This window comes from Larus michahellis, chromosome 3, assembly GCF_964199755.1.
Source record: "Larus michahellis chromosome 3, bLarMic1.1, whole genome shotgun sequence".
NCBI lineage: Eukaryota > Metazoa > Chordata > Aves > Charadriiformes > Laridae > Larus > Larus michahellis.
Genome location: NC_133898.1, coordinates 32,473,298 through 32,483,669, shown reverse-complemented (window position 1 = coordinate 32,483,669; position 10,372 = coordinate 32,473,298). Strand labels below are relative to the sequence as shown.

General features: G+C 38.4%; 1 protein-coding gene across 2 annotated transcripts in view; it reads left to right on the top strand.

The window, feature by feature from the left end:
• Positions 1–253: 253 nt before the first annotated feature.
• HAAO (3-hydroxyanthranilate 3,4-dioxygenase) overlaps positions 254–10,372 on the top strand; it is a 35,865-nt gene continuing 25,746 nt past the window's right edge. The window contains exons 1-2 of one of the 2 annotated variants that reach the window (XM_074579568.1): positions 254–406; positions 4,482–4,560. In XM_074579568.1, the coding sequence (XP_074435669.1) occupies positions 327–406; positions 4,482–4,560 (159 nt within the window). In that variant the 5' untranslated portion in view covers positions 254–326. The remainder of the gene's footprint in view (positions 407–4,481; positions 4,561–10,372) is intronic. The other variant, XM_074579569.1, reaches the window with a different exon arrangement.

Below are 10,372 nucleotides of genomic sequence, written 5' to 3'. Positions count from 1 at the left end.
TATGTAAAAAGGCAATTTCTGTACAGAGGTAGCACATACTCCAGTTGATGCGTAAAAGAATTAAGAAACCTCCTTTGGGCAGAATGAGTCTCCGATGAAAATATATATTTTAAAAGCACTGGTCAATTATTAGCTAAACTGCTGGAGCATTAGTACTCTTTATGAAATAACCTTTGGCTGATGGACCGGTCCCCGTGGACGCTCAAGCCTGAAGACACCTCTTCTACCAGCCAATCCCCTGAGCTCTGGGCATGAAGTCACATGCAGTTTGCCCACGGAGAGAGCCCTCTGCAAACTTTCATATCTCTGTCAAAAGCTGGTGGACCATGGAGCTTCTTGTAAATGTAAGAAAATGGATAGAAGAAAACAAAGCTGCCTTTTTGCCACCTGTGTGCAATAAGCTTATGTAAGTAAATGAAGATTTTATTTTTTTTTAACTCAGTTCTCAGATATACGCAGATATTCTTAGTTATGAGGAAGCTGCTAAAATGCATAGATGGCAAAGATTAGTGAGGAACTGTAGTTCCTCTCAGACTGCGGTCAGAGTGCTGTTTCGAAACACAGAAAATGGTTGAAATCTCTTATGTAGTAACTCTGCAGAAGCTGTAAAGATAAACCTGAATACAACTCAAAGTCTCTTGTAGGCACACTTAGACTGAATTAAAGGAATTTGTGTCAGGCCCCGAGACAATAAACTCATAGAAATAAAAGGAGATGGCATCATATCCACAAATTGTAAGATTTAGCTAACAAATTAGTGCTACCAAATTACAACCTAAAACAGCTGCCAGAGCTGCTGAGAGTCATTCCAACATTGCAGAGGAGCCAAAGCTGCAAGAGCAACCAAAAACAGTAGGACATATCACTGAAAGATGAGGAGAAAGGGAAGGGCAGGAGCACTGGAGAAACAGATTTCCAGGGCATTTCCAGAGCTGTCAAGGCAGGGTAGGACCCTCTGTTCATCGTGAGGCTGACAAGGCAGCGTTTCAGAGCACTGACTGGCACCTTAGAGCTACAAACCATATTCTGAATGAGACAGCTAATATAAGAAAAAAGCGTGGGCATTACGCAGTTGTATAGCATGCATGTTCTCAGTGTCAAAACTCAAGCAAATTCCAGTGTAGATGGTCCAACGTGTGGCACTTTCTAGTCACAACATTAATAAGGATTTGTCAGTGAAGTTGAGGACAATATACTTTGTCCAAAACCCTGTAAGCAGAAGCCTTTCATATGAAAGGATTCTTTGTAGAGAGCAATATAAACCCAGGTTTTATAAAGAAAATGGAAAGCATTTCTCTTTCTTGTAAATTTTTAAAATTTTGCTTTGCAACTTAATCATTAAAAAAGCACCAAAGAATGTGCCTCTTGCCCGACTCTGAAGTGCTACCTCTAATCAAAAGCTGAATAGGCAGTACTGTAGCAGTGATATTAATTTCCATTCACAGGTTCAAGGGTTACTTTTGAAAGTAACGGTTGCAAGACAAAAATAAGGTAAAGGGTACATCCTTACTGAGATAACTGTGTTGAAACTACAGTTGTGTGTTTAACTAAGAAATTAAGAAATTAATTTAACTAAGAAATTAATTAATTAATTAATTAATTAATTACCAGCTAAGAGATTTGAATCACTACAATAGTTTCACAGTGGGAAAGAATGAGGAAAGTGTCTTCTCCTTATGAGTGTTTTAATTTCTTTCATTTTCAAAGTGGATTTAGGAAGCATTTTGTTAAGCATAGCCATTTCTAAAGCTTAGCAATGATGGTGGTAAAATTTTAGTACTTTACAGTGTGTGTAATATTCATAGTTTTCTTTCTGCATCAGTAAGATGAACCTTCTTGTCACTAGTGCACTGTTTGCACCCCCTACCAGTAGTTCTGTGTAATCCTGAAGTAACTCTGGAACATGACCTGTGTCAGAGGTCAGACAGCCACCTAGATCGCTAAATACTCGGTGGTGACAAGTCTTCCCCATAAACACTGCAAGAAGCCACAGTGAAACAAGGAACAATTTTTTGTGATAAAAATTGCGTCGATTAAAAAAAAAAATCCTTCTTCCACCGTAGCTTCAGCTTGTGAAGGAGAGGAAAGCCATCTACTATATGGATTCTGAGTCTCTCACCACTTGCTCCTGGTGCTATATGAATGTTTTCAGGATTTTTCAAAAAGGTTTTAGGCGATTTTCCAAAAAGTGACTAATAGATTTCCACCATTTTTCCAACAGTTTTGATCCTTTATGTGCTGAGTAGAGATTTATAAGGCAATTTTTTCACTTCTGCGTCACTGGAAGGCAACCACCTCAAAACATTTAAGTAACTTATGATCCTGTGTTTCAAGAGAGAATTAATGGTTAAAATCTACATCTTACAGCAAATCAGTAGGACTTTTGGTGTCTAAATTTATTACGGCTTTCAAGCTTTTATTCAGTTGCATTCCATACACTTGAGAGAATCCAAAGTTTTAAATGCCTATTTGGGATTTCAAAACAAAACCTCAGTTCGTGAGTCACCACCTGTTTAAAGTTTTACGAGTCAAGAAAAGGATACAATGTAAGAGCTTTCATTAGATTTATTTTAATGACACTATCTTGCAAGTTTAAATGCCTTTTAACCTCAACAGTGAGCAATTAGTGCAAAATCCTGTGCAAGAACCCTTGACATAGCTGATTTTTACAGGGTAGCAGTGGCACTTTTAAAGCTCTTCTTTGAGTTCAGAATATGATGCTTACTATAAGGAGACCTAACTGTGGTCAAGGACTATCTGATTCTTCTTGGTCTTAAGACATTTTTAAAAGGTTGCCTGCTGGCACCATTTCCTTTATGTGGTCAAGAAGAGAAGTATAAGAATATATAAAACTTATTAGACCGCTGATTAGCACCTCATTCTAAAAACAGTGCAATCAAGTAATTTTCACACAGCTGAAACCATTATGATACTCTTAACTGCATTTTGGCAGTCCTAACTGAAACTGCTTTCCTTATGATTTTTCTTCTTACCTTAAGGCAATTATTTTAAGCAGGCAACTTTATTTAGCAATATGGACAAACAAACCTATTGGCGTTCCTGCTTGTATTTCATAGCTGGAATTTTTTGATGGTGTCATTATATTAATGATAGGAATGATGAACACATAGTTAGTTGCCTGTTTATTATGTTATACCCAGCTAAACCCATAGGGTAGCAGAATTAATGGTAGATTTGCCAAACAAAAAGTTAAGCAACAATGATTTTTAGAGCAATATTTTAACTTTTAGTTATTGAACTAATAACAAAACTGTATGGGTTTCTATAAAAAATTTAACTGATCTTAACCATAGGCTACAAGATACTCATAGATTGCCTTTCTCTTATTTTATTCTCCAGTGTTGATTTTAATGCATTTCATTAATTAGCTATGTTATTACTGTTTTGGTCTTCCTGCCTTTCTTTAGTAGAAGTGTTCATTAATGCAGAAGTATTACAGTGCATTCTTGAAAACGAATATTAAATCTGCATGGTACAAACAGTTCTGATTTCGGTTCCTTATTTTAGGATACAGGCATGAAGCCAAGTGCTGTAATGTATACAGCTTTCTATGGTGAAAATAGTCAATTTAAGAGTTGTAATCTAATTTAATTCTTTAGACTTTTATTTGGCCAACTGATTTGTCACTGTTACTTGTTATTTCTGCTTTACTAGATCCTACTGTGTTGTTCATTATCATTTAAATACTCTTCAAAGTAAACATGATAATGATGGCAGATCAAATATACACGTTCAGCCATTCAAAATAGCTTCTCTCAGTTGAGGCTTATGAGGTGCTGACACAGAGGCACATTGTTCTTCCCCATGTTGCAGGGGAGGGTGGCTTTGCTGGTTTTGTGTTACTAGGATCTCATTTGGGCTCTTAAAAGGGGCAGAGTTAAGATAAAGGGTCTGAATCTCCTTTTCTGAATTAGCCACAACTGCAATGAAACCACCGCGTGTTGTTCCACCTTAGCAAAACCAGTATAAATAGAAGAGAAATTAGCTGATAATTCCTACCATCAGTATCCCTGGCAATTCTACCAATGGGGAAAAATGTATGTTTTTACCTTTGTTAACCTTTAAAAGTGTCTTACCTTTACAGAATCCTGATCTAATCAGCTCAGGTTGAAAAGACGTTTCCCTCTCATTCCTTTCACTTTACCTAGCATTCTTTATCTTTACAGTTCAAAGCTCTTTCCACATTTGGTGACTATCATTGTCCCCCTTTCATAGCTGGAGGCATTTAAACACCAGGAGGGAGGGAGCTGGCCTCAGGTCACCCAGCAGGACAGTGGCAGAGCGGAGAGCTTTTGAGTTCTCATTCTGGATGTTGCCTGTCACTCAGCATTGTTTCATTGACTCACTGTCCTCAAAGAATTAAAAAAAAAACAAAAAAAAACCAAACCAAAACCCAAATTTATGTGAAATAAAGAACATCATGGTTGGAGATAGCTGTAAATTGTCATTTTCTTTTCTAGGCATCGCCATCAATTAAATGTGATGTTTGTTGGAGGGCCAAATGAAAGGAAGGATTATCATATTGAAGAAGGAGAAGAGGTAACCTATAGGCTGTTTATATTTTACTGTTTTAATTGATCCGTCATGATTAAAATGCAGCTACTTTTGAAGCTACAGCTACAGATTAGCAGTGCCAGGCTCAGTGATGTTGTATTTATTAGATCTATTCAAAGACTCAAACAGAATCATTCACCAGAACCATACACCATCTGTGCATTTCCTTTGAAACAGGCACATGAGATCAGATCTATTTTGCTGTAATTCATTTCCAACAGGAAACTAGAGCAAGTGTTCTGACACATCAAAATGTCTCATTTCAACATTTTGGAACAAAACTTTGGAAAGGTAATGGTATTTTTAAAGTGATATTTTGCTGCAGAAGTTCAGTCTATATTTCAAAAGTAACTTTGAAATTCAAAAATCAAAATCAGATATTTTGATTGGCTTGAAATTATATTTTTCTGGACTTTGTGAAAAATAGCAGCATTTTCAGCTTTCATTCAGGTTTGGAAGGTTAAAGAATAGACTCTCTAAATATGTTTCAAATCAGTCCCTTTCGCTGCACATCTTCTGTATCAAAAGAAAGCCGTCCCACTGCTTTGAGTTGTGAGCAGCCATTGTGCCAAAGGCAGAATACAGGAAGAAAGAGTAGAAACCTATCAAAATTGTAACAATTTGCACTTACTTTGCTTATTGCCTTTTTCATGGAATTGTCTGCTTGGCCTGAAGATTCCTCTGAGTCAGAGGTATCACAGCTGGCTCTGAAGGAACCCTAAGGGAAAGGGGACACTAGAGGCCTGGCAGTAAGGATTTCAGGATGGGAGAGAATTTGCCTTGCTTCCCAGCAGAGCAATTTAATTTCATGTAGTTCCAGTAAAATTTGGTTACTGATTTTAAGTACCTTTGGAAACCCAAGCCTAAGAATCTACATAGTTCAAGGCAGAAGTGAGTCAAGTTCAATAAATCCTTCTACAAAGAAACAAAAATTTGTGTTTACTTATCATTGAATCATTTCTCACAAAACCAACCCAACCATTTCACAAGAGCCTTCATGAATTGTGTTATAATTGTGCCGTGCAGGTGTTTGTACTCGTTATAACCATGCTGCTCTGAAAGAGCAGATATTACCGTATCGCTGTCAGACTCCGCACGGCTTTGCATTGCTGCCACGGTCTCACAGCCCACCCGTGGCTGTGGGCACAGGCACCTCCGGTCACGTACCAGGTTACCCGACATGCGCCATCATGTCCCTTCTCATCGGCTGCGCAGGGGGAGCTCTGGCAACAGCCGGCACCGCGCCAGCAGCTTGCTTGCGCTGGGAAGGAGCAAGCCAGGTCCCAGGGCAGTGCCTGTGCGGAGATTGTTGCTAACCAGAAAAATTTAGCATCCATCATATATTTACAAGAAAATTCCAGAGATACTTAGCTGGGGAAAACAAAATGTGGTTTTGTCAACATGAGCAAATCCCTGGGAAAGGAGCAACCACATCTGTAGTGTGACTGCTTAGAAAGCACTGAGAATAATATCTAATCTTTTTGCTGCTGTAATGGTATATTGTTAAGTATTACAAGTTAGATTAAAAAAGAGTGAGTGAATTTTGTTATCAAGGTCAACGACATCAAGGTTTGGCAAAGCATAAAATGAAAGTACGATGAAAGTACGTGAAGATACATATGGAAGGCTAATGATTCCAATTTTTCTTTTTCTGTAACTTAACCTTTTTGGTTTTATACAATTAATTTATTTTCTTGCTCTGAAGAATACGTTAGAGCTACACGCTAAGAGAGGAATACACAAAAATGAGCTGAAGTTTAACTGCTACAATAGTTTGTACTACAATATTAAATAAATCGTTGGGTTTTTTCTTTTCTTTATAATCTTGTCTCTCCCTGCATCTCCCAGTTCACACAGGATTATCCTTCATCCCCAACCCATTCCTGGGCTGTTTCATTTTTTAAAAATTTTATTTCTACCTGCCCTTCCCTTAAAATGAAAGTTAGATTAATATAATGACCTTTTTTATTTCATTTTGCAAGATGTTCCAGTGTTTGAAGAGAATTTGTCCTACCTTTAATAAGCCTAAACCCATTATATAACTTCCCAACAACATAAAAAGTTAGCCATATCAACAAAGGCATCGTTTATATCAGTATGCAACAGTGTAGTAAATTATTGCTAATTCAACTGGGTACAAGATTTTTTAGGTATCAATACATCATCATTTACATAGCAAATTTCCCACAATTACTCAGCAGCCAAAACCAGAAACATCAAATTCCTATCAGATAGTAAAATTGGCAATACACACATCAGAAGCATTATCAGTTACATATCAGTTTAACACATGGGCCAATTTTGTCCACTTTTATGGAGGTACAATATAGTCATACGTTGCATTTTACCACAGCTTTTTATCAGACACATTCGCACCTTCCTGTGATCTAATTTAAATCCACTTTTTTCCTTAGAGAAGAATTGTGAGGCAGAGAGTATTCTAGTAAAAGCGCATATTCCTAAATTACACTTGGGATTAAAAAACCCAAACATTCAAGACCATGTTCAGCTCGTTATTTTGGCAGGCAGAAGGTCATTTATAGTTCTGAATGATAATTTGAAAGACAAGCTATATAGGCATACTCTTAACAGGCCAAATCATGAATTCGAAAACTCACAAATCCTTTACGCAAGTTCAGCTGATGCTCTTCTACTAGTAGTATTTTGATAGCAAAGAAGTGTTGGCTTAGAAGAGAAAGTTAAGTTTAGGATTGCTTATGTCTGTTCACTCATTATTCTATGCCTGTTATGACACAGCTAATAGTGTGTCCCATGGCAGGCACAGCTGGCGCTTGTCAGCCTGCAGTTCACAGCAGCAAGGGATTCACATGCAGAGATAAGGGCTTAGGAGCATCCTCGTGCTCCCAGGCTGTTCTCTGCTGGTGCCATTAACGTGCAGGTGTATCAGGAAGATCAGTTCTGACTGGCTAATTATGAGAAAAAATGGAGGCTTGATTTGGACTGTCTTCAAAGCCTTTTAGGATTTGAAGCCTTTGAAATCCTTTTAGGATTTCAGCCTCATTTAGGCTGAAACGACAGCTAGTCTGGCACAATTTTTTTCCTTCTCTCAACAAACAGGAGTTTCCTGAATATGTAACTCCACACTTTCTTCCTTCTTAGTTTTCTCTGCACTACTTCACTTCCTTCTTAATTTTCTGTGCACTATTTATTTGCCGTCGTTCTGCACAGAAGTACTGCCTCATACCTGAGACTTCGTTTTCCATTGGACAGGTTCTGTAAGGAGCCAAATCAAGCTGCATCTTACAAGAGATAAATCATTCACATTCTTTGGCTTGACTTTACCACGATGTCATGTTCATTCTTTTTCCCATTTGTAAATGTTAAGTTCCCCCTTGCTCGCTTCTCCATCAGAACAGAGATAGGGTCAACAAACATCTGCTCAGGTGTTCTTTGCCTCTGAATCAGATTCATTCTTAAAATGAAACTGAACTGCTTTTGGAAATGCATCTTCTGTTGAAAAATGGCAAAAAACCTGCTGTGAGAATGCACCTACATAGCTATATAGACAAAACTTTCTTAACATGCACTAAAAGTTTGTGATATGTAGCTAATTTTTTGAGTTTTTGTAGGAATTGTTATTCCAATGTACCCCACTTGTCAAGAGAGCTTCAGATTACGCAGACTAGTGACTACAATTCTTGTGTGCTCAGGTTGATGAGACCTGTGAAAGCGTCTGTGGCAGCCCTGACGTGATGGCTACAGGGTAGCAGATGCATTCCAGGTACCAGGGAACAGTCCTGGATGTACCTTTGTCTTTTGAACTTTTCACCATACAGTGGCATTTCTGAGTTTCAGCATTGCAAAGCCTGAGGTGTGTGTGGGAAACCCTCTAGTCTTATGTTATAAACTCACCATGTAATTTTCAAGAAATAAGGCAAGTGAAAACTGAAGGGGACTGTATGTTTTGGAGGAAGTTAATGACAGATAAAAACCATGATCGTAATAAAGCTTAGCTATAGTAAAACCAATTTCGGGTTTTATTTACTGCATCGTGTGGGCAGCTCTGGGGGAAAGTGAGATATGCTAACAGCTAAATCTAGGATCACAAAAGTAGTTAGGCTCCTGTCTCTTTATCCACTTCAGTCCACCAGTTAAACACAATGAATCTCAACTAGCCAACTTTGATCTCTTAACAGTTTATATTCTGGTGTTGAGTCTACATAAAACAGTGCAGTTCCATGCAGAGAAATTCAAATCAGCCTTTCATCTACCACCTGCAACACACTTCCATCGGCACAATATTCTGCTGGGTTTTAAAACCCCTGCTTCTCATTTTGCTGTTTGTATTTCACCCTAAGTTTCTGCACTCAACATCTAGGGTTTTTTTCCTATGGATACAGCCACCTAAGTAGTGATGCAGCCCCAGAGATCAGAGCCTAAAGAGGACTCTCAGAACAGAACAGAACTTCCCTCTCCTTTGATCATTTTGGCCATTCTCTTCAGCTTCTTCTTGTGTATTTACGTGGTCTGATTGAGATGTAGTAACGTCTTGCTCTGAAACATCGTATAGATTTGAAGTCACATCTGCCACAGCTCATCCAAGTTTTCTAACCCGAGTTTCGATTTCTCTTTTTCTCCTCCTCAACGCACACACACCATGAGTAAGACTTGCTTCCAGTTTCTGAGTAAATTACCTGCTTAAATGAAGCCTGACCCCTTCTTCTACCATGTGCTGCTCTCTAGGCAGCATGCTTTTGAGAAACTCTTCCCTAGCAGCTCAGTTTTCCCTTTGCATTGTATGGGGATCCTGGATGCCTGAGAAGGAGGGGAAAGGGGCTAGGTGAGCATTTCAGTAGGTAGTTTTGTGGTGCTTATCTTCCAAATAAAACTGACAACATGAGTTGCAGCAAAGCAAGAGAAAGCTTTTTGCTTCTTTACATTTAAATAATCCCACATTTATCTGGTGAAAACTCTTTGAATATTTTAATAAGAAACAAAGCTCCTATTACAACATAGTAAGAGTGATGATCCTTTTGCATCAGAAAGAGATTGTGTCTTCAGAAATAAGTTTGATGCATAAAATAGTTGGGATGAATCTTGGCTAGTATTCAGGTTTCACAGATGGCATGTAAATGACCAGAGGAAAAAAAAAAAAAAAGACAAAACAAACCCAAGCCCACAACATAGTTTTCTCTACCTTCCTCATCTGTTTGCCTCCCAGACTTCTGATGCCTGAAAAGCCTTGTGATGAGAGAGGACGAAAATTGGTTTTCTGTGCTCAAATAGATCATTCACCACCGAAGTCTGGAGAACACCCAGGCTCTACTCCCACACCAGAATTTTATTTGCTCTGCAAATTAATTTAGTATTTAGCAATCTGACAAGCAATACTAGCCAGGGTATGCCAAATTAGGGCCTAATCCCAGAAGTGGCTGAGGAATCCCAAATTACACTTTCAGAAGCAGTCAGTACTCAAAGTACGCTGCAAATTGCGGGTATCGTTAGAGGCCCGTGAAGAAGCTCTCAGCTACATAAGCCCTCACAGAGCTCTGAGCTCCTGCATCTAGGCAGAATTTGATATCAAAGGTGGATCTAAATCAAATTACATACGCTGCTGTACGTAAAATAAAATAGACTTGTTTTTTATTGGCCTGTGCAAACCAATCAGAAATACTGTGTTATTCCCCTACTACATGCTTCCTTCTTTACTCTGCTAGGATACGCATACCTGGATGAAGGAGCAATACAGTTCTCACCACATGAATATGGTGAGGATGATAGTGCTCTTTTTAAGGTTGTATCCACAGTTTCTACTACCCTGTTGAAATGAATTCCT